At 37.5% G+C, this 25,379-nt stretch overlaps 1 protein-coding gene across 4 annotated transcripts in view; it reads right to left on the bottom strand.

Moving 5' to 3' along the window:
- Nucleotides 1–25,379, bottom strand: part of gzf1 (GDNF-inducible zinc finger protein 1) — a 33,213-nt gene that overhangs the window by 1,450 nt on the left and 6,384 nt on the right. For 2 of the 4 annotated variants that reach the window (XM_072581439.1, XM_072581440.1), the window contains exons 2-6: nucleotides 22,370–23,814; nucleotides 16,917–17,011; nucleotides 8,967–9,134; nucleotides 8,310–8,467; nucleotides 5–5,459 (exon numbers count right to left, since the gene is read on the bottom strand). In XM_072581439.1, the coding sequence (XP_072437540.1) occupies nucleotides 4,797–5,459; nucleotides 8,310–8,467; nucleotides 8,967–9,134; nucleotides 16,917–17,011; nucleotides 22,370–23,793 (2,508 nt within the window). In that variant the 5' untranslated portion in view covers nucleotides 23,794–23,814 and the 3' untranslated portion in view covers nucleotides 5–4,796. Of the gene's footprint in view, nucleotides 1–4; nucleotides 5,460–8,309; nucleotides 8,468–8,966; nucleotides 9,135–16,916; nucleotides 17,012–22,369; nucleotides 23,815–24,453; nucleotides 24,977–25,379 lie in introns of those variants that run through there. The other 2 variants (XM_072581441.1, XM_072581442.1) reach the window with 2 other exon arrangements.

The following is a 25,379-nucleotide window of genomic DNA, read 5'->3' as shown; positions in this document are numbered from 1 at the left end:
GGAATCAAAAACAAGCGGTCAAAATTTGAGAGCTAGGCCATCTAGGAATAAAATCAAGGAACAACTTCCTCTCAGAAGGAAACATTAAGACAGAACTTATGTCCTTAATATTCCTGAATACATATTTTATGTCACATTTACTGCTAGGATTGGACCTATTAATTGAAACAAAATACTTGAATAAGCTGTTCAAGATCAAGTCTGTAAAGGAAAAGAGAACACAACTTAAAGGAGTTGATTTACGTTTATATTTTACTACCTATATAAGCACTTTCATAGGAAAATAAGAAAATAAACATAGTACTTGATATTTTCTAAGATAAATAACATTTTTGATTGAGGCATTCGACTATTAATACTAACAAACCACGAGAAATAATGACAACATTGCTTCACTCAAAATAGTGATTTAACGTGATGAAAATACACACCATAATATATTTGAAGTATGAAAATAAAATAAATAGGATGCTTTTGGAAGTCGGTGTTAAACTCTGACGACTGAACTTGTGAATATATTTTTATAAACCTGAATGAATAAACAGCAGGGCAATGTCAAGTGTGTTATCTAGTCTGAATTTAACAGGTACCATGTTTGTTCATAAAACATCTCTCAGAATGTGTGCAACATTTACTTTTCTGTTAACACATTCTTTACCTGCATCTATTTTCAGAAAGATTTGATAAGCGGAAGACAAATAGGAATGGAATAACAGCATTACAGTAATGCAAAATTGCATTTGAAGTCAAATTATTTTTTAATACTTGCCTTTTTTTCTGTGAATGGGGGCAAGAGGAGAAGTGTGGTTGGTTGCAGAGACAGCAAGAGCGAAAGCCAGACAGAGAGGAAGCAAGAGGGAGAGAGACAGACAGCTGGAAAGTCACAGGACTCAGGCAGAAAAGATTGGCATCAGGGGACACATACGGCCTGCAGCTCTGTTTGATAGCACCAAATGTTACTCAAAGGTTTGCTCATTAGGAAGTTACAAATAATCCTGAAGAAACAACAAATCATTCCTTATTTTATAAGAAAAGTTACCAAGCAAACACTACAATGAAATTGTTGTATGCCTAACTTTTAAATTCTACTTCTAATACATCTTTCAACTGTTCTGCTTAAAAATTAAGTTAATATTTCAAAGTGCTATTAATATGCCTGATCATAGAACAATTGTAAAAGTCTCAACACTTAATGTCAACTTAAAACTGGAATAACATAAAAAATTACAAAAATTAAAATACAGTTCTCAATTTCAAAAATGCAACTCAAAAATCATGAGAAGGAATCAAAAGATGAGAAGACTTCTACATACTTTGGATACACAATATAATCCACCTTCCCCTACTTTCTTTATGGATCTGCCTCTAGATTCCTTAGAAAGTGTAGCCTATGAACTGAGCAATATCCTTAGTGCCAGATGCAAAATAATTTCAATGTTCACTAGGGTTTCACCTACATTTGCAGGAAACTTTAAAAAATACTATTGTTAATAGATAGCTTTGTGGAGGCGAGCTTGAATGTAGCAAGTAGTATGAATGCGCAGGTTGTGTGTAGGTCACCAACACTTTTCAGTCATCTCTGCCCCATGCAAATATTGCATCATTGTTACCAGTGTGCAAATGTTACTGGGCATGATTATTTAACCCAGCGGAATCATATGACAACATAAGCCAAGTAGTTGATTGAGAGACTTAGATTAAAACTATTTAAATTCTGTAGAGCAGAGATTGTTTTTATTTGCATCTGAGAATAATGCTTTTGTTTTTTCAAATAAGTTGTTCTGTGGAAGACACTTTCCACTATGTTACCTTCCATTTGTGAAAGGGGTAGTCTTGGTCAAAAACTCTACTGCAATCATTAGAATTTCATAATTGAGAAGTGGAAAACATATCTATGGTGAGACAAGGCAATATTACTAGTCCCTGCTTCAAATTGGAACATTCACTATATTTATTAAATTATGATAAACCATCTAAACTCTAGAAGGAAGTCAGAACATACAAAATGGATCATGCCACTCAAGAGAGGATTATATGTAGGCACTGGTGCAGAAGGGGGAAGGAATAATAAAACCTTAAATTGGGAAATAGGTGAACAAAATACCAGCCAATATCAAAAATAAATGGTGTCAGGAATGAGAGGTATATTGATGAACGTGCAAAATATTCAAAAGAATTACTGCAGCAACTCACTATGGCATCGGTAGCACCTACCAAACCTATAACATCTACCACCCAGGAAAACAAGGGCAACAGATGCATGGGAACATCACATGTGGGCTCTGCATCAGGTCACATACCATTCTAACTTGAAGCACGTTCCTGTTCCCTCACTGTCACAGGGTCAAAATCCTGGAACACCTGCCCAAAAAGCACTGTGGGTGCACCTGTTGAATTGCTGCAGTCCACATGCAATCTCACAACTCACCATCATCTTGTCACTGGAAATTAGAGATGGACAATAAATGCAAATAATGCCCATGTGATTCATAAATAAGCAAGGAACTATGAAGGACGTGATGCTGACCCTACAAGAGGAGGCCCATTTTCATTTGGAACAACAGTAAAACCATACCTTTGCAAAAATTGGCAAGGATCTTGCTTCAGAGTTTTGGGCAAAAATGTTAACAAGTCTACGGACAGCAGCAGGAAATCCAAACATCAAAACTGGTAGATTATTATGGGAGAAGCTCTATTTTACTAGAGATTAAAATTAAAAGGTAGGCTTGTTATTAACTTTATTGCTGACCTTAATTTGCACTAGATGAAACTGGAGATCATAAATACTAAAAGGTGTTTTGAAAAAGATAACTTGTAAGTGATGGAGAATTTTTAAACAATTAAGAACTTTCAAGCATATTAAACATTAAGACAATTAAGAATAATAACTGCTTAGGAATGAAGGATGATTAACTGTAAAGGGTAGAGGCTTGGCATATAAGTTAAATAAATACTTATTGTTTTGTCATGAATAACAAAGTATATGAAAATTTATAAATTTCAGGTCACTTGAACAACTAGCAAAGAAAAGAGTTGATGACTCTCATCACCAGCACCTTACAACACACTCCTTTAGAGCGCGTGCGTAGGCTTTGAAGTGTTTTCCAACCCTTGCAATTAACATTCCATACCCTAATATGGAAATTCTGGTGTTGGTAAGAAGCTTTCTGTTCTAGAGGTAAGTGGATGATGTAACAGGTTACTAGTGAGTATATTCTACAATCTTAAAATAATTTGTTTATGTCATGTAATGTACATCATTCTGCTGTTATTGTGTTTTAATGAGACATTGCTTTAAGGTTACAAGATCCTCCATATAAGGTCAAGGAGCATTTATCTTTTGAGGGAGATCGACAATCTTTAATCATTAAAGGGGAGAAAAAGAAAGTAATGACTACCTTTCTCATTCCAAAGTACAACAAACTCTTTCAAATAGTTAGGTAAAACAAATGGTGGTTATCACCACATTGAATTACAGGAATAATTTCTAAAGTTTCTTTTTAAAAGAGCCAGATAATGGGACTGAAATAAACTTGTTTAAAGTCTGGCCAATTTGATAAGAGGCTTGTCCATTATTGAGAGGACACATTGTTGTTTACAAATTCCAGAAGCTCCATCACATGCCTTTTCAAGAGTGCTCACAAACTGAAACAAAAGAATCAGGAAAAAAAATGATCTCCTGCAAAGCATTTCAGAAGCTGTTAAGACAATAAGTTAATGCACACAGATACAAAGAGAACAGTACATCATAAATTACCCAAATTGTTTTTTTAAAAAGAACTGCATGTCATTTTTACTTGACAATCTCTACAACTGCATTTGAGAGATTCACAAAACCAATTTATATTAAAGTTCAATACAAGTTTACAAGATGATCACAAACCCCTAATATTATAGTTAATGATATAGTGAAGCAGATTTCTCCTACTACAAATATTCTCCATGTGCCTAATACACTTAAAATGACCACTTTATACATTTTACAGGTTTAATTATCATTCTGATTTAGGGTTTACAATAGCTCCAACATTTTGGTGGCAACTTTTGATCTTAAAAGGAATCTTTTAAACATGTGTTATGACATTATCAATAAAAATGCGAACTCATACAGCAAAGCTTCCCTCAAACTACTCATCCACCTACATAGTATTAAAAGGCACGTGCATTTCTATGGGGGAATCTGGGATGTAAATACTGCTACCCACATCGTAAAGCTATGGACCTGAAACATGATGGATAACCAAAAAAGAAACCACACTTGCCCATTGCCAGCCAAACAGATTCTTTTTATGAAAACTTAAAGATGCAGTTTGTTATCAAAGACTATAGTATGCCAAAATTAAGGACTGATTTGGAAAAAATATTGTGCAACGCGACAATTTAAACAATTAGCATCCCGTGATTTGCTCCAAAGGACCTATCAAATCACAAGGTTAAAAGATATTTTGATGCTCAACATCCAATTGTCAAACTTCAACAGGTTACTAAAACCATCTCCTCTTTAAAAACAAATTCCCAGAAAGCCCAGCAGAAAAGGTAACAGGAAAAATGGAACAAAAAATAAATTGCAGCCTTGAGAGCTTCAAAAGGAGTTAAGGAAATAAACCGGTGTTCATGATGCTCCAGATTATACGCTGCAACTAGTGAATAAAAACTGCAAATATTTTACAGATAACTAAAAGGTTGACAAAATGTGACTTATTTCTTTTTCACTTGCAAGATTTAGGTTTTGATCATTTAAAATTAATCCACAAGTCTATGGGCTGATGGAAACATTACAGCTGGTTAATATTAGCTTAGATCTGAATATTCTGTATACTGGTCACTCCATTTACAGTACTCTGCAATGTTGATAGATTATCAGTCTGCATAACAGTTAGCTGTGAAGAACCTGTTGATATGGTGACAGGTGTTCCACTCTGCATTTGCCCAACCCCAGCTCCATGTGTTAATATATTACTTATGTGACTAGTCATGGCTAGACATGCAGGCACAGAAATTGTAGTCACAATGCTTGTGCTAGGGGTCCCATTTTTTTCCAATGTGTTATTGTCAAGCACTACAGCTTGTGTACTTCCAGCACCTAACTGTTCAACATTTGCCAAGATATGCAAGTGAGGCTGCACTGAATCGGTTGGTGCATGGAGTACTGCAAGCTCATTAAAAGTTGCTGCCATGGAGGCTGCTTGAGTTACCATAGTGATGGAAGGCAAACCAGCTGACCTCCAATCTGAAGTACCAGATGTGTTTTGTTCATGTGAAGAGATGTTTCCATGGAGCGTGACTGTATTTTGGTCATTGAGTATTTCTGTACAAGTCACTGATTCTTGTGCTTCTGAGGGGGCAACTTGCTCACAATCCACAAATGGATGGAGATCTGTTCTTTGAATATGGCTCTTTTTAGAGCCCTCATCCAAGATGACAAGGAAGGATTGCCATGGTGCATTCTTGTTATGAACCTGTTAATTAAAACATTGAGACAATTGTTAAAAGATCATTTAACTAGTTTAGAATCGCACAGTTCAAATACAGATGGGTTTAAAATATCACATGAAGCATATATAAACACAATATATTTGTGTTTAACTCTTGATAAACATGTTCATTCTGCTGTACTATTCACCATTTTCATGACTATTATACATTGCAACAGAAAATGGACCAGGAATAACTTCAGAGGTTTAAAAGTTCCACAAGTGCAAGTGATACCAGCACTGAAAGTCTATAACTATTAGGAGCGATGAACAAATTGGGATACATGTCTTAAGAAACGGCTGCCTTAATAGAAATTTTAAAACTAGAGGGAGATTAAGTAGGTTTAACATCAAAAATTTGTTTCTCCAAAAATAGTCACTCATAAGGAATTCAGAAGAACTTGATCAAAAATTGATTCACAGTCGCAACATAAGAAGCAATTAGCACAGGGGAATGAATCAGGGAGAAAGAATAGAAGGATACATTGTTATCATTAGAGAAAGAAGATTAGGACATGCAATGTTTCAATGATAGCATAGATTAGTTGGGCCTAATAGCCTGCTTCTCTGCCACAAAATCTGCACAATACATTTAGCAGTTGGATGCTGAAATACAAAAAGCAACTTGATAGTGATAATGAGAATTATACATTCTATGAAAGATGTCACTCGTCTGGTGCCTATCACTGTCCGAGAGATCACTAAGTAATTCTGACATTATTTCAAATCTTGGTTGGTACACCTCAGAGCAGGTAATTTGCAACTTTGGCATTTTAGAAATTCTCAGGAATCCCAAAGGCATTTTACAAAACTACAAGAATCTTTACCATGTTAATGACTTAATGCAACAAAATTAGCTAAAATTCTAAGTTGTTACAGAGGAAATTTGGCATTACAAGGGTAGGTGCTCCAGTTATTCATTAGTATCAATATGGAGCTAAGTTGCATTTAGTCATTAAGACCATCCAGGAATTATAGTAACTAGGTAGTCTTATTGGTGGTACTCTAATTTTGCACTTTAAATGTACTAAAGTAAACACGTTCTTGTCAATTAAAATGCTACTTGTTACATTAAACTTTTGAATCTTCTGTCCATGTTAATTAGATAGAGATTAAATATCACAAATTAAGAAAAAATCCAATTAAACTAAAATGCTGGTGAGGAATGAATAACAAAATCAGAAGCAAAGTACAGAATTCAATTTGAGACACTTGCTCCAATTTAGGCAGAAAACTTCACAATTCAAAAACCATTGGCTGAACATTGAGAAAATAATTTGTGAAATGTAATTGAACAGAAATTCTAGATCCATTCCACTGCTAGGAAAGATTGCCATAGCAAACAATAAAAGGTATTAAAGAAGTTTTAAAATAATATTAAAAGTATAAGGACAAATGCTTTTATGTCAGCTAAGTCAAAAATCAACAATTCTTGCCTCTTACTCGGCCTTAATGAATCTCTTTTCTTTCTGCTTATCGTAAATACTCATTTATAGGTCAATCTCGTGTATAAGTAGACCCCTTATTTTGACTGAAAAATCTGGTATTTTTCAATTAGCTTGTGTATAAGTCAACCCTAGTTTTCAGGGGTCTCTTCCTGACTATCCCATAATATTTGTGATATGTGGTGAGAAGAGTTTTTTGCTGAGAATATCAGTTTTTGATGTAAAGTGTTTATTGTATATTAACAGTTTTATGCAGTCTTTTCATAAAATACTACCAGTTTATTTTTGTTTTTACTGCTCCTCTGTTTTTATTTCATGAATGGTGTTGTACAAATTTCCCCTGGTAGATGGCCTGACCACCTGCTGGCATGCCTATTAACTTTTGTATATGTGTACACCTATGCACTTTACGGTACTGGTAAGTGGAAATCGGTAGGACCGTACTGTTCGATGGTAGCAGGCAGAATGGAGACAGTTATTTTGTAGATAAATATTCAATAATGGCCATAATTCTTTTTCCTTTTGTTGTTTACTATTTTACAGAGAGATCTGGCTCGTTTGTCTATTTTTTGACTCATGCCAAGCATGAATTTCATCTCCGTGAAAACAACAACTCATGTGTAAGTCAACCCTCTAATTTCAGCTTAAAAAGGTCTTCAAAACTCAACATATACATGATAATGTTCTCAATATGGCATCCATTAACAACCATTCCCAGAACGCAAGTAATTAATGCTAGCGGATTTCCAGTATCATTACATCTGTTAGGAGTGTGGGTGAGAAGAAGGCAATTACAATAGGATCTGTCTAATAACAATAACGAGTATATAGTTGAAGAGTTCGATAGTGGAAAAAAATGTGGGAATGCAAAAAATGTGCGCACATGATATCAAAATGATGGGCAGCAATGAAGGGCACAAATACATGCTGCTGTAAAAGCTGAAGAGAAAGACAGTATCTTAGGGAAGGAACAGTAGACAAATCCACATGGACAATTTCCAATATAAAACGTTGATAAATTCAGAGTGGAAAAATTCACAGGAAATTCACTTACAAGCAAAATGTTAAACATTGAATGAAAAGGGACAAAACAAGAATTTTTTAATATATATGCACACTGGCTTTTTTGTGATAAAGTCTCAATCTGTAAGGTTATAATATTTGTTGGTGTTTGCAATGTATTTATGGAAGACTCTTCATTTTGGGCGAAAGTAGATGACATAAGATTGCAATTTTGTTAGGAAACAGGAACACCCAACTATAGCCATACCATAATCCACATTCATTCACAATTCCTTAATGTCACTTTCAACAAAAATATTCTGGTGAAGGAAATTATAGTTTAAGCAGTCTTATAGAGAAATCTGCATGGAATCTGTTAGATACTCACTGAAGCATGTCTTCTGAGCGTAGATTTATCAGTAAAGGTCCTCCCACATGCACTGCACATAAAAGGTTTCTCTCCTGAATGTATGCGATAGTGACGTTGTAGAGCATTCAGCTGTGTAAACTGCTTTCCACACTGATCACAACAGTAAGGCCTCTCACCTGAAAAAGACATTATTAGAGGCTTGTCTCCATTTTTTCAAAGCTTCAAACATTTGAATCGTTGACATTTGGCAATATGTCAGCAGATTACAATATAAAAAATAGATTTGTTGTAAGCTGATATTCATGTTTTCTGGTAGAAATTGTAAAAGCAAAAAGGATCTTGATATATATTTTGCAGTCCAGAAAATTGTCAAATTCAGTTTAGTAAATTATTTATAACACTCAAAAGAATCAGGTTTGAAGACCAAAGACCATTCATCAGCTATAACATCCCCATATCAAAGTTAAGCAGTTGCTTCCCCCAGTAACTAGAGTCTCTGACCTGCAATGCCATTCCTTCAATACAGGTGCTCAGGTGACTGCTAAATTAGTAAACCTCATTTAAAACAAGGTCAGGTTTAGTATTTAGATTTCAAGAAAGAATGAAATGAAGCAGGTCTTTATTTGGTTCACACTGCTTATATAAAAGGCGAAGTCAGAACAAATCAAATGATACCTGTATGAACTCTAAGATGTTGATGAAGAGAATTTCTCTGTGCAAAAGCACGGTAGCAGATCTCACAAACAAATGGTTTTGATCCAGTATGGATTCTGTTGTGATGTTTCAGATACTCCTTAGAAGCAAAACTCTTGCCACATGTTTCACACATAAATGGTCTTTCACCTGTAAGACAATACAGTCAAATTAATACAACTACATAAGCTTGCTTGAGAAATTATGTTTTAGAAATGAACACTGGTAACCAGATGACATGACAACTGCTGAGGTCCATTCAACCTCTGAAGCATGTTCCACCAATCAACATGGTTGATCTGTATCCTAACTCCATTCTCCTGCCTTAGCTTCATAATCCCTTAACACTTTTGGCAAGCAAAAATGTATTGATCTCAAACAAAATTACTAACTGAACTAGCATCTACTACTCAGAGAGAGGGACATTGAGAAGAAAAGCGAGGGGGAGGGGTCCACATTTTTACCATTCTTTACATGAGGTTTTTCCCAATTTCTCTCCTGAACAGTCTGGCTCTAATCTCACCCTCTTAAATGGAATGCATATATCCTAGAGAACATAAGCTTAATTTATGTAACCGTCAATCAGAATGTTTGGAGCATTTATAACATTTTTTAAACCTATTTTGGACTCTTAAGGCACCTTTATAGCACCTTCCCTTGACATTCAATGGTGTTACCATGACTAAATCTTCCACTATCCTTGGGGTTACCATTGACCAGAAAGTCAACTGGACTCACCAGACATTGGCTACAACAGTAGGTCAGAAATACTGTGGCGAGTAACTCACTTCCTTATTCTTCAAAGCCTATCCACTATTTACAAGGCACAAGTCATGAGTGTGATGGAATATTTCCTACTCGAGTGGCTGGATGCAGCTCCAACAACATTCAAAAAGCTTGACACTATCCTGGACAAAACAGCCTACTTTAATATCCACATACATCTACTCCCTCCACCAACACTCAGTAGCAGCAGTGTCTATTATCTACAAGATGCACTGCAGAAATTCGTGACAGATCCTGAGATAGAACCTTCCAAACCCACAACCACTTCCAACCAGAAGGGCAACAGCAGCAGATACATGGGAACACCACCACATGCAGGCTCTCCTCCAAGCCACTCACCACCCTAACTTGGAAATATATCACTGTTCCTGGGTCAAAATGCAGGAATTCCCTCCCTAATGACATTGTAAAAAAAACCTACAGCAGTCCAAGAAAGCAGTTCACCACCACGTTCTCAAAGGCAATGAGGATGGGTAATAAATGCTGGTTAGTCATTGACACCCATGTCCCATGAGTGAATAAACAAAAAAGGTGTACTGTGTAGAAGTGTACACGGTTTTCCATACATAGTCTAGACCCCAGTTTTGTAAAATTGCAGTGACCGTTCCTTAATCGAGATAAAAAGATAAATTGTAATTGCTAGAATTCCAAAACAGAAACAGAAAATGCTGAACTATACACAGATAAATGTCTGAAAAGAGACGATCAGATCAACTCAATCAATAATGACAAACTGATATAACTGCTCTACAAATGTGGATCAATGAAGCTGAGAATGGGAAAACAAAGCATGATAATAGGTTTCAATATAATGACTAGTTTCATGAATTAACAATTATACAAGGGATATGTTTACATGGATGCTGCATTTTCAATTTTAGCCATCGTGGAGAAGGTGTTCTATATTTGTGTTCTATCAAAGCTGCTTTTAAACTGTAGTATGCAAATATCACTTACACGCCACAAGTTTGCAGAAACTTTTCATTCTATTGTGTTCCCAATGTCCAGACAATACAAAACATAAGTACTGAGACACTTCAAATAAAGTAGAATCAAAATGAATTTCTGGAACATACTAGACATGGTTCATGCCATTTGTTTGAACATTTCTAAAGTTAAGATTGTGGATTCATTAAAGTCAACTTGAGACTATAACCTTGCTCATTGTCTTCAAACAGCCAATGCTCTAGTGGTATAGATCATATGCATGCGCTGCAGTTTAGAAACTTATGCTTTATAAGAAAAGTGCAACTTGTAAAGCCTGAATTCAACCACTTCATGAAAGAGGTCCCCCAAATCAGACAATATGAAATCAGATTGTAATGGTAACATTGTGATTAGTCAGCATATTGTATACAATCAACCTAATTAATCATTACTGCATTTAAGCCATTTTACCACTCCCTCTTAGAAGATAGTTGATAGGATGTTAGTGAGTTTTGAGACAGCCTATAGCTCAGGTTGAGGTTCTGGTTGTAGGTTTGTTCGCTGAGCTCGAAGGTTTGTTTTCAGATGTTTCGTCACCATGTTAGGTAAAATCATCAGTGAATCTCTGGATGAAGCACTGGTGGCATGGTCTGTTTTTTATTTGTGTGTTTAGGCTTCCTTGGGTTGGTGGTGTCATTTCCTGCTGTGATGTCATTTTCTTTTTTTCCTCAGGGGGTTGTAAATGGGACCCACGTCAATGTGTTTGTTGAATTAACATATCAACAAACACATTGACTTAGATCCCATTTACCAGCCCAAGAATAAAAAGGGAATGACATCACAGGAAATGATACCACCAACCCAAGGAACACAAATAAAAAGCAGGTCATGCCAGTAGTGCTTCATCCAGAGGCTCACTGATGATGTTCCCTAGTATGGTGACGAAACGTCTGAAAACAAGCCTTCTAGCTCAGTGAACAAACCTACAACCAGAACCTCAACCTGAGCTACAAACCATCTCAAAACATTTTGATGAGGAACTAGAAATCTTATTAATTTGATGCTTCTGTAGAGTGCTTTGTTTTTCATAAATGGAAGAACGTGTCTCTGAGTGCATAAATAATAATTCTTGAGCAAAATAACAAAACCATGTTTATCTGTTCAAGTGATTGCAAAAGGTCCGTACACATGGAAGAATAAGGAAGTTTTCCAGTAGTCTTCGCTAACAGTTATCCCACAACCAACTATACAAATACAGATTAGCTGAATTGCACTGCACTCTGCACTGTATTGAACCTAGGTATGTACAAATTCCAGTTGTATGGGCCTTCATCACAAGAGTCATCTTGCATCAAAATTATTTGTGATGGGTTTTGCCACATTTAGACTCTAAACAGCTTTACAAAATATTAATTTCTTTTTCTTCCTGTGTAATTTTGTTAATGTCTTTAGAAAGAAAACAACACTCTTCCTGTTAGCTAAAGTTCAGCATCAAAACCCTGATTTTTTTCATGTGTCTTGAAAATCCAATCAACAGATACCAAAAATGGCCTAGAGTCAATTAATATACAGGCTGCATTATCTCTTCTCAGTTCAAATACAGCATCCAAAATTCTTCCATATTAAAGATGCCTTCAAGAAATTCAGTTTCTTATTCAAGCATATATTTAATTTTCATTTAAGCGTCTTAATCTAAGGAAACTCTTCTTTCTCTCAGTTCAGAAAAAGTATCGGATAGGCGTTTCCCCCTTTCACGAGACTGCAAACTGTCATGTCTTTCTGTTTTATCAAAGATGTTTGATGAATCTTCTCAAAATTTCTCCAAGCTGCAAATTTGCTGTTTTGCTTTCTCATTTTCTTCCTACGATGAAATGAAGAGTTTATTCACAAGACCTCAAAGCTATGAATGTACCCACAATCATCTTCTTGCTGCAATCTTTCAAGCTTTTAACATTAAAGCTTGGTTTGCTTTTCACCTTTTCAACATAATGGATTATAACTTTTCAACCTTGGCTAAAAAAATTCAAACTTCTGCTGCAATTCAGTTGAAGTTATGATTTAGATTTTACTTTAAAAGCAGAGATTATCACCACTTTGTTGAAACAAATTAAAACTAAACTGCAAACCTGTGACCAAATTAGTGAAAGCAGGAGAGAAGGGAAATTAAGATAACTCAAGACTTTGCTTCCATTATGCTCCAACTGTATTTCTCAACATTTTACATAAAAACCTGCATTTTCCCTTCCCATTGGCCAGGTGAAAGTAGTTCAGATTTTCCAAAGCCATCAAAATTGATGAAAATGACAACCAAAGTTGCTTTTGAGGTATGTAAACAAGAGAAATTAGAAGGTAATCACCAAGAATTTCATGGAGAGCAGAAAGAATAGTTATTTGGCTGAAGCATTCCTTTTCCAAACAGTGTGCTAACTGCAATCCATTCTGAGAAATCAGCTGCACTGTCAGTAATATTGTTGTCATTAAAGTAGATCAAATGCTAAAGAAATGGAGAAATTCTAGAATTGAGATATTTCCTGAACAACCCCTTTGGGATGTTATCATACACCTGGGTATCTAGGTCCAGAGATAGGGACACGACCGCTGTGCCACAACAGTCTCAAATTCCAAAACTAAAAATATCAAGCTACAAGTCAATCAAGTGAATGCATTGTTTAATTACACACTTTAATGATGGTTTCAGGAAGCTTTTAGGTGAGTAATGAAGTCTAACAAGGATTTCCTAGTCATGGTTGCAATTTGAGATTTACCTTGTGCACTTTCATCAGAATTATAATATCCAATTTTACTTCAAAGAAAAGCATTTTCACAAAATTCTACAATATTTCTAATTTCAATTCCCATATAAGACACTCAATTTTGTTTTAACTCATGCTCACAGATTCAAATAGATTCATTTTTGACCAACTAGAAAGCACTAACACAGGCCACAGTAGCATTCCTCTTCTGGTAAACAAGTCTTCATTGTAGGACAAATCCAAGCAAGACGTTTTTCCTTGCGAATTACAGGCATGAATGTTCCAGTTAAAAACAAAGGCCAGGAACACATTGACATTCTTTAAAAAATGCTGATTAAATAGTCCCAATGTTCAGTGTAGTAAGTAGAAGTAAGTGGAAAGTACAAAACGTAAAATTCATATACACTGAAAACAGTAATGGTTGAAAAACAAATGATCAGAATGTTAATTTAAGTCTATTATTAAATGTAAGCATCATTTCAGCTCAGTTTTATTCACACCCCAAGTGTCAGACTATGGGAGCATATGTGCATCATTTCTTGTTTCTCAGAAGTTAATAGAAGGTTGTTAAAAAGTGACTGTTGCGATTATTTAAATAACATGAAAATAATGATAGAATCAGGAATTTATATGTATATTACATATTAATGACTTCGATAAGGGAAGTGAATGTACTATCAACAAGTCTGTACATGGCACAAAAATAGTGGGAAGGCAGGAGGTGAAATTGACAAAAAGGTGCAGAGGGATTATACACAGATTAAGTGAGTGGGCAAACGTATGGTAAATGAAATATAATGTAGGAAAATGTGAGGTTATGAACTTTGGCAGGAAAAATAGAAGTCAAATATTATTTAAGTACAGACAGATTGCAGAAATTTGCAACAGAGGGAGTTTTGGAGGTACCCTTACGTAAATCACAAAAAGGTAGTATCCAAGATCAGCAGGCACAGGGAATGCAAATGGAATGGTAGCCTTTATTTCAAAAGGAATGGCATATAAAAATAGGGCAGGCTTGCTAAAACTGTACAAGGCACAATTTAGACATCTTAAATAAATTACCAAAACTTCACAATATTCTAGACATAGTTGAAATTGTGCCAATACAGTTTTAGCAAGACTTCCTATTTGCATACTCCATTCTCTTTTTTTGTTTTCCCTATTATCTATTGAGCTTGGATATATTAGCATTGCACGGAGGTCTGACAGACTAGGATCAGAGGGCATAATCTCAGAATAAGAGGTCACACATTTATGGGCGGCATGGTGGCACAGTGGTTAGCACTGCTGCCTCACAGCGCCAGAGACCCAGGTTCAATTCCTGCCTCAGGCAACTGACTGTGTGGAGTTTGCACATTCTCCCCATGTCTGCATGGGTTTCCTCCCACAGTCCAAAAATGTGCAGGTTAGGTGAATTGGCCATGCTAAAAAAAAAATTGCCCGTAGTGTTAGGTAAAGGGGTAATGTAGGGGAATGGGTCTGGCTGGGTTGCGCTTTGGCGGGTCGGTGTGGACTTGTTGGGCTGAAGGGCCTGTTTCCACACTGTAAGTAATCTAATCAAATCATTTATGAGAATTATTTTTTAACCATAAAGGGCTGTTGAGGCTGCAATGTTAATTATATTCAAGGCTGAAATGTATAGTTTCAGTTAGGAAATCAAGAGTTATGGGGAAAATGCAAGAGAGTGATATTAAGGATCAGATCAACCATGGACTCAGTGAATGGCACAGAAGACTGGATGGACCAAAATGGTTATTTCTGCTCCTGTGTCCTATGGTCATTTGATCCGTTTGCAGTCCTTTTCAGATATTATATATGTGTAAAAGGGAGTAAAAAGAAAATGAATCAAAGTCAAAATAAAAACTAGAAAACTTTAGAAACATTCAGCAGATTGATCAGTTTCTTGAAGAATATGCTAATGTTTTAGACACAAGATGTATATCCAAAATGCTAACGTAGCCTTTGCTTTGGATGTCCAACTGTGCTGTTCCATCATTTTCTGTTACCACATATTTAGATCCAATGACCATTTATTTTTACATATAATTTCTTTTTGGATATGTAGTGGCTACATACATCAATATTTCTTCTGCAACACGGTTGGCTGAAACTTATGAGTTTGTTCCCCTAAATTCATTTAATCAAACTTGCCTTCATAAAGTATCATATTATATCTCTTGGGAATATGTCAAAGCACAACAAACTTGATAAATTCCTGACTCCTCTCAAGATCCTGGTTCTGTAGAGCTTGACCAAACATTTAAACTTGGACAAACACAAACTTTAGAAGAGTACCAGCAGCTCCTAAATTTCTTCACACATCTGAAATATCCAGAAAAACACCAGTAACAATTATTTCTAATAATTATTACTTATACAAAAACACATATGTTCTTGTTTTGGAGTTCTGCAAAACATTAAGGAGGTTTCTTCAAGGATGCCCCGGGGCTCAACAGTTTATCACAGTAAGCTGCACAAAGTAGTTCAATCTCCAATCTGTGAAGGCTTATTTGATCTGTTAACACTGCAGTAGAACAAGGCAAGGGGAGGAGAACTGGCCAAGGTTTTGCTCCTGACCAATATCCAGTGACCTTTACTTAAACTGAATGAGTGCACATTAGCCAAGGTTAGGCTCAGCTGCAGTTCACATGAGGTAAATAGCTTGTGGACACTCCAAATGACACACCCTCACTAAGAGTGATTGTTGTAAGCACAGCAGTCCAATGAAAACAATAAAGGCCTGTTTAACACTTAAAGAAAAGCTGGGAAGAAAATTAATGTAAAAATAAATGGTCAAATCTGCACAAATATAACTTTTAAAAAGGCTTTTTGAAAAATTAACGTTTTTGCCTTGTTACATTTCGTTTTACATCATCGCAAAAAAGTTTTTCTTCATCTGTACATGATTGTCAAAGCAACCAAATTGACTTCTTCACAGCTTGATTTAATATTACAAATTGCAACAGAGATGCGAGACAGTTCTTTGCAAGGTGATACTTCCATTTTATTTCCTCCATTACCATACTCTTCATTCAGAAACTTATTTCCTCTAGTGTCTAGGTACTTACCTTCCAGAGGTCAAACTGTTCAATGGAGAGCAGTAATAATTTAACAGATTGTGGACCATAATAATTGGGTTGAGGTACTTCCAGAGACAGATCAGCCGAGCCACTTTTAACTTGCACCGGCATATCATGTTTAACATTCATTTATTCTTTATTACTACCAATTTATTTAGCTTCTATTTTCACTTTCTTTCAAATATATGCCATTTGCTATGGCACAGCTCCAAGGTTATCAGCTGTTTCGAGCAGCGCTGCCAATTCCAGATACTTGTTAATAAGCTAGGAGATGTAGCTGAATCACAACTTTTGATTTGCATTTTACACCTTCTTTCAGGCTGTACAAACTGAACTGCCTCAAGTAGACGTACAAATAGAATTCAGAAAAGTGAAAAACAAATTACCTGTGTGAGATCTCTTGTGATATATCAACATATGATTCTGTGTGAACCTGGCACCACATTCATCACAGGCAAATGGTTTTTCACCGGTATGGACCCTTGAGTGTGTGAGCAAGAGAAATAAAGTATTGATATACTTGTATCAAAAAGATTTACTTTAAAAAAATCAAATTACAAAACATTGCATGAAATTTCATAAGAACTACATTAAATTCTAAAGCAGAAATGCCCTTTCCAATGCTGCATGCAGTATAGTTACAACTTCAAACAACCAGTGGCAGTGTGATTACTTTGTTTGAAGGTTCTGAAATTAGGTATGCATTAGTAACTCTGACAAAAATCTCAATTTTCAAGTGGGGATTCACAAATACTATCAAATTGACCTGAAAAGGTTTTTTTTAAACAATATCAGTCCAAAAAATATGATAAAATACTTGAAGCAAGTCTTTCCCTTACTTCTTTCCCAATCTCATTACCAAAGGAGAAAAGGGGATGCAAGAAAGTTGCATGCTCCTACACCCCAATCTGAAATCCACTATTGAAACTTTGGTTTGCTAATTTTTCTCTCTATCTTCAAAAGACTCCTTAAGCCCCCGCTCTCGGATGCTTTGTGATCTTCCCCCTCTAATTTTTCTCTTTTACCTGTTTGGCATTCATACTTTTGTTTGTCATACTGATGTACAGGTAAAACATTACATAAATTCAAATCACCACTAATCTTTCCTCTAAACAGTGGGGGTTTGTGGCCCAAAAGCTCTCAGGAATGTGCCATGAATAATAAAGTGTTTTAAGATATGCCTATGCATGGTCATGTGACAACCTTAGAGACTATGCACTGCAGTGTGCAAACAGACACTGTAAAGAATGAGAGGGAACAATGGCATCCCAATACTACTGGTTTCTAACCAGCTGCTAGACTCCAGAACGTAACTAGGGTCGACTTTCTTTTCAACTTTTGAATCTTCTCTTGATAACATTGGTTGTACATTACAAATTGTCACAATTCCCATGGGAATTCTCTAACAGTAGGAATATACTTGAGAGAGGAATCAGGTGGGCAAAAAGGGGACATGAGATAGCTTTGGCAAATAGAGTTAAGGAGAATCCAAAGGGTTTTTACAAATATATTAAGGACAAAAGGCTAACTAGGGAGAGAAGAGGGCCCCTCAAAGATCAGCAAGGCAGCCTTTGTGTGGAGCTGCAGGAGATGGGGGGAGATACTAAATAAGTATTTTGCATCAGTATTTACTCTGGAAAAGGAGATGGAAGATATAGAATATAGGGAAATAGATGGTGACATCTTGAAAAATGTCCATATTAGAGCGGAGGAAGTGCTGGATGTCTTGAATCACAAAAGTGGATAAATCCCCAGGACCTGATCAGGTGCATCCGAGAACGCTGTGGGAAGCTAGAGAAGTGATTGCTGGGCCTCTTGCTGAGATATTTGTATCATCGATAGTCACAGTGAGGTGCTGGAAGACTGGAGGTTGGCAAACGTGGTGCCACTGTTTAAGAAAGGTGGTAAAGACAAGCCAGGGAACTGTAGACCAGTGAGCCTGACCTCGGTGGTGGGCAAGTTGTTGGAGGGAATCCTGAGGGACAGGATGCACATGTATTTGGAAAGGAAAGGACTGATTAAGAATAGTCAAAAAGGCTTTATGCGTGGGAAATCATGTCTCACAAACTTGATTGAGTTTTTTGAAGTAGTAACAAAGGATTGATGAGGGCAGAGTGGTAGATGCGATCTATATGGACTTCAGTAAGGCATTGGACAAGGTTGCCCATGGGAGACTGGTGAGCAAGGTTAGATCTCATGGAAACCAGGGAGAACTCACCATTGGACACAGAACTGGCTCAAAGGTAGAAGACAGAGGGTGGTGGTGGTGGCGGCGGAGGGTTTTTTTTGCAGAATGGAGACCTGTGACCAGTGGAGTGTCACAGGGATCGGTGCTGGGCCCCCTATTTTCATAATTTTATAAACGATTTGGATGTAAGCATAAGAGGCAAAGTTTGCTGATGACACCAAAATTGGAGGTGTAGTGGACAGCAAAGGTTACCTCAGATTACAACGAGATCTTGATCAGATGGGCCAATGGACTGTGAAGTGGCGGATGGAGTTTAATTTAGCTAAATGTGAGGTGCTGTATTTTGGGAAAGCAAATCTTGGCAGGACTTATACACTTAATGGGTAAGGTCCTAGGGAGTGTTGCTGAACAAAGAGACCTTGAGTGCAGGTTCATAGCTCCTTGAAAGTGGAGTCGCAGTTAGATAGGATAGTGAAGGCGGTGTTTGGTATGCTTTCCTTTATTGGTCAGAATACTCAGTACAGGAATTGGGAGGTCATGTTGCGGCTGTACAGGGACATTGGTTAGGCCACTGTTGGAATATTGCATGCAATTCTGGCCTCCTTCCTATCGGAAAGATGTTATGAAAGGGTTCAGATAAGATTTACAAGGATATTGTCAGGGTTGGAGGATTTGAGCTATAGAGAGATTGAATAGGCTAGGGCTGTTTTCCCAGGAGCGTTGGAGGCTGAGGGGGTGACCTTATAGAGGCTTATAAACGTCATGAGGGGCATGGATAGGATAAATAGACAAAGTCTTTTCCCCGGGGTGGGGGAGTCCAGAACTAGAGGGCACTCGTTTAGGGTGAGAGGGGAAAGATATAAAAGAGACCTAAGGGGCAACTTTATCATGCAGACGGTGGTTAAGTGTATGGAATGAACTGCTAGAGGAAGTGATGGAGGCTAATACAATTGCAACATTTAAAAGGCATCATGATGGGCACATGAATAGGAAGGGTTTGGAGGGATATGGGCCAGGTGCTGGCAGGTGGGACTAGATTGGATTGGGATATCTGGTCGGCATGGACCGAAGGGACTGGTTCTGTGCTGTACATCTCTATGACTCTAAGTTCCGTGTGACAAACCCCATCTGTCAAGTGGCAGGCTTTGAAATAGCACAGTGAAAATTGGACCTTAATAAAGAGGCTCAGCACAAGCTAGGACAGGCAATCTCTGCCAATGAGGCCTCAGTACAACTAATTATGCGCTTGTTGAAAGACAAACAATGCTACACATTATCGAGGTGCTCACTTCCACAAAGTGGTGTAATAATCACCTTAAACTCAGAAAAGAGGTGGCTATTGCCTGGCTTCCTGGAATTGCAGTTGCTGATTAAATAAAAATCAACACCACAGACTGGAGTCTGGCTAAGTGGAATGGCAGGCATGAGGTTGTCTCACCATATGCATGCTCAAGAACATTTCCTTTTTACTTTGGTTAGCAAATCACCTCGTCAATGAAATGATGCATTCAAAGAAAATGCGGTTTTCTAAAGAAATTTCAAGATGAAGAACTCTTCTGCATATTTTTACATGAATAAATTACTTCTTCCATCTTGCTCATAAAACTGTAAAGCACAAGATTATACTTTAATTATGTGTAGATTATATTGCTGTAACTAACAAGATCATTGGGACATCCTCTGGACTACCTTATATACTCGAGTATAAGTCGATCTCATGTAAAGTTAACCTCCAACCTTTCATCAAAAAATCTGGAATTTGCAATATAAGTTGGCCCTAGATCTTCACAGATAACAGATCAACATTTATGAGTCAGTGTGCCTGCCCGTTGCACTCCACTCCAGCTTTCCAGTCTGCTGGGTGTACCACTCCATTCCGACTGGATCTTCCAGTCTACAGTCTACTCTCTTTTCCAGATTGTCAGAATTACTGTAATTTTTGTGTTTTTCTTCTTTATTTGTTTAGACATCAACTGGACTTCTGTTAATGAAACTGTATGAATTTTGAACTTGAACATGAACTTCAGCCCCTCAAAAGTAGTCATCCCTGTAATAGTCATAGAGATGTACAACATGGAAACAGACCCTTCGGTCCAACCCGTCCATGCCGACCAGATAACCCAACCCAATCTAGTCCCACTTGCCAGCACCAGGCCCATATCCCTCCAATCTCTTCCTATTCAAATAGCAAACCAAATGCCTCTTAAATGTTGCAATTGTACCAGCCTCCACCACATCCTCTGGCAGCTCATTCCATACATGTACCTTTTGCGTGAAAAGGCTGCTCCTTAAGTCTCTTTTATATCTTTCCCCTCTCATCCTAAACCTATGCCCTCTAGTTCTGGACTCCCCGACCCCAGGGAAAAGACTTTGTCTATTTATCCTATCCTTGCCCCTCATAATTTTGCAAACCTCTATAAGGTCACCCCTCAGCCTCTGACGCTTCAGGGAAAACAGCCCCAGCCTGTTCAGCCTCTCCCTGTAGCTCAGATCCTCCAACCCTGGCAACATCCTTGTAAATCTTTTCTGAACCCTTTCCAGTTTCACAACATCTTTACGATAGGAAGGAGACCAGAATTGCACACAACATTCCAACAGTGGCCTAACCAATATCCTGTATAGCCGCAACATGACCTCCCAACTCCTGTACTCAATATTCTGACCAATAAAGGAAAGCATACCAAACACCTTCTTCACTATCCCATCTATCTGTGAACTCCACTTTCAAGGAGCTATGAACCTGCACTCCAAGGTCTCTTTGTTCAGCAACACTCCCTAGGACCTTACCATTAAGTGTATAAGTCCTCCTAAGATTTGCTTTCCCAAAATGCAGCACCTCGCATTTATCTGAATTAAACTCCATCTGCCACTTCTCAGCCCATTGGCCCATCTGGTCCAGATCCTGTTGTAATCTGAGGTAACCCTCTTCGCTGTCCATTACACCTCCAATTTTGGTGTCATCTGCAAACTTACTAACTGTACCTCTTATGCTCGCATCCAAATCATTTATGTAAATGACAAAAAGTAGAGGGCCCGGCACCGATCCTTGTGGCACTCCACTGGTCACAGGCCTCCAGTCTGAAAAACAACCATCCACCACCAACTTCTGTCTACCACCTTTGAGGCAGTTCTGTATCCAAATGGCTAGTTCTCCTTGTATTGCATGAGATCTAACCTTGCTAATCAGTCTCCCATGGGGAACCTTGTCAAGTCGACCACATAAATTTAACCTTAAAAAGTAGTCAAAAAAATTCAACTATTACTAGACTATGTATGGTATGTGCAGACCCACATGCATTTTACGGTACTGGTAACTGGAATACTGTATGACAGTACCATCCTACTGCAGGAGGCAGAATGGACAGTTATTTTGTAGACAAATATTCAATAATGTTCATAAAATAATAAACAAAAGGAAAAAGAATTGTATCGTGATCTGGCTCTTGTATGCCCATCTTTGACTCATAACAAGCATGAATTCCATCCCCTTGAAAACAATACTTGTGTGATAGTCAATCTCCTAATTTCAACTTTAAAAACGTCTAAAAAAATTTGACTTTTACACGAGTTTATACAGTACCTCATATCCATGCAGAGATAACTGAGTGGCTCAAAATCCATGTTATAAAAAGTTATTCTGCACAATTTTACCTCAAGTGCACCTTCAGTGCAGATGGCTGAGAAAATTTAGCATGACATTCCGTGCACTCATAAGGCTTATCTCCAGTGTGCGTCCTTTCATGGAGTCTCAAAGCAGTTTTGGAACTCAGTCCTTTACCACATTGCAGACATAAGTGACGCTCTCCACCACCCTCATGAACCTGAAGGTTATGCCGCTTCACATCTTTTTTCCTTTTAAACTTTTTACCACAAAGTGAGCATGGAAAGCGACGCTCTTCAACATGGACATGCCTTTGGTGGCTTTTTAAGTTACAGCGGTTAGCAAAAGTCTGATTGCAAGTGTCACAGCGATAAATTATTTCAGGCGTAACACCATGATTCTGCTCGATGTGTTTCAAGTAGCTCTTCTCATATTGAAAGTCTTTCTCACATTTGTCACATTTAAAATTTCCACCTCTTCTCTTTTTCTCAATCTCATCAGGTGTCTTTTTGGTATCTTCATCTAATTCAAAATCACTATCACTCTCTGCTTCATCTTCATCATCGTCCCCTTCCATCATCCCATCTTCTTCATCTGGATCTTCAACAATTTCCGCCATTGTTTCTTTTTTCACTTGGTCTTCATCAACTTGGTTATCTTCTACACAGGTCAATTTTTCAGATCCCTCTTCCAAATTTTGATCAACCTTCTCTTGCTCACGAAGCTTACGAGTATATTTCTTTTTGGGAATTTCCAAAAAGACTTTTCGGCCTGCCAGCCTTCCACTGGCTCGCTTGGCCTTTACATTGAAAGGTTTCCCCATTTTCTTCTCTTTTTCTGACTTTTCCCAGCCTTTGGCTCTAGTGGTTACTAGCAATGGCTTATAATCTTGATCATGAGATTTCTCTTCATCAGAAATATCATAGGCAGTGGACACTTGGCGAATGTCTACTGTTGAAGGAATTGCTGATGTGTTTTGAGAAGAAATCGAAATACAATCACTGTCCTGTTTATTGTCTATAATTCCTTCTGCTCCCTGGGAATCAGCCAAATTGCCCAAGTCCATTAGAGCTGACTCAAGTATCTGTGATTTTACTTGACTGCAAACTTCGGCTAGTTCCCTGCACTTCAATTTCTCTGCAATCTCCTGTAATCTTTGTACCCTCTCAGCTTCGACCTCTACTTTTGCAGTATATACAAAATCCAAAAAAGAGGCAAAGTCTGCTGTGTAAATGTCTTGCAAAGTAACGATAGTAATCTTAGTGTTCACCATTTCATTAAGGAACAGTTCCTTAAAGTAACTGCTGGCAGCTGCCAATACAGCTTTGTGAGCAACAAATTCCTCTTTGTTGCCTTGGTGCTCTATCTGCACAGTTACATCACAGAAGTAGCATAAAATCCGGAGTTTGTGCATTTCATCCAACAAGTTTTTAGGGGCTGCCCTTGACTCCAGTACAACTTGATTGCTGACCATCTTCCTTTATTTTGTCAACCTCTGCAACATAAACGTGTATATAGTCAAATTCAGCAATTATGTCCTCAGCTTGCCTAATACATTCTGAATTTGTTTGACAAATAATGTGTATAATAAACAATACATCATATACTGTTTCTTCCAATTTTTGTGAGTACTCTTAAGCACCAATTTTTATCAAAAATATCTGATTGCTCTAAACACAAAGGTGTAAGAAATGTATTCAATGTAGAGCAACGTGATTTAATGAAAACAGCTCACTGCCAGCAGAACAGGAAAACACACAAATCCAATGCAAGAATCAAATTCTAAATTTGTTACATCTCAAAATAACTTTTGTTACTGTATGTGAGTCTGAATACCTTACTGTATGATCTGAATAATAATATGTAGACAAAAAATTAATCAATGAATTTTCCCTTCCCAGTCAAAATGTTTTGGACCATCTGATCAACTAAAAGCATTACTGCTTATCTATTACTAATAGACATGATAATCTCAGAATCCCTACAGTGTTGAAACAGGCTATTTGGCCCAAAAAGTCCACACTGAGCCTCTGAACAGCACCCCACCTAGACCCACACCCCGACACTTCCCCGACCAATGCACCTAACCTACACATCCCTGAACATTACGGGCAGCTTAGCACGGTCAATTCACCTAAACTGCATGTCTTTGGTCTGTGGGAGGAAACCAGAGCACCTGGACGAAACCCACGCAGACACGGGGAGAATGTGCAAACTCCACACAGTTGCCCGAGGCAGGAATCAAACCGGGTCTCTGGTGTTGCGAGGGAAAAAATAAATTTAAAGACCATATTTAGAAACACTGGACTACATTAATATTATGGAAGGACATCACATAGCCCTCATGACTTATTCTTTTCCATGGAAAATGTCAGACAATAGTTACAAGGTAGAAAATCAAAGTTTGAAAACAACCTAAACCCAATGGGGTGATGCATAATGTTGTCTCCATTTTTAAATAAAATATCAGAAGCTGACAATTCAATTTTGGATGTGGAATCAGGTTCTGCACACACTTCTCCCTTACCTGACCTGACCTTTAGATGTGGTTTAGTATCAATCAAAATCACCCCATCTCTCAGACTCTTGGCACTCATTCCATATTACTGTCTCATGTTGAACAATACTGAGTGGCATTTATATCTGATGCAACAGCAACTTTAGCTTGGGACTCTGATCTACTATGTTACAAAGTACCTCCTTTCTCCTTGGTTCACCTCAGCCCATGTGTTCTTAAAATATTTAACAATGTCAGACTCAATTATTTCAAAGCTGTTTTAGCCACCCATTCTGCATAAGTTTCAACTTTTCAAATTTCCATTGCTTGATACTAAATAATAATTACCCATTACTCTTGCCCTTGCTCATCTACACTGGCTTCCAACTTTCAATTTAAAATTTTCATCCCCATATACAAATCCATTTCTGATGTCTCCCAATTCCAGGATTCAAAGTACAAGAAAGCCTCCAAATACCCAGCAAAATTCAATCATGGGGCAACCAGAGAAAAGTCATGCTGCACATTGAATGGACAGAATCAGCGAGAAGTTGCTCCTCCAA

This window comes from Chiloscyllium punctatum, chromosome 11, assembly GCF_047496795.1.
Source record: "Chiloscyllium punctatum isolate Juve2018m chromosome 11, sChiPun1.3, whole genome shotgun sequence".
NCBI lineage: Eukaryota > Metazoa > Chordata > Chondrichthyes > Orectolobiformes > Hemiscylliidae > Chiloscyllium > Chiloscyllium punctatum.
Note: the sequence above shows the minus strand (reverse complement) of the source record. Positions and strands in the feature narration are given on the sequence as shown.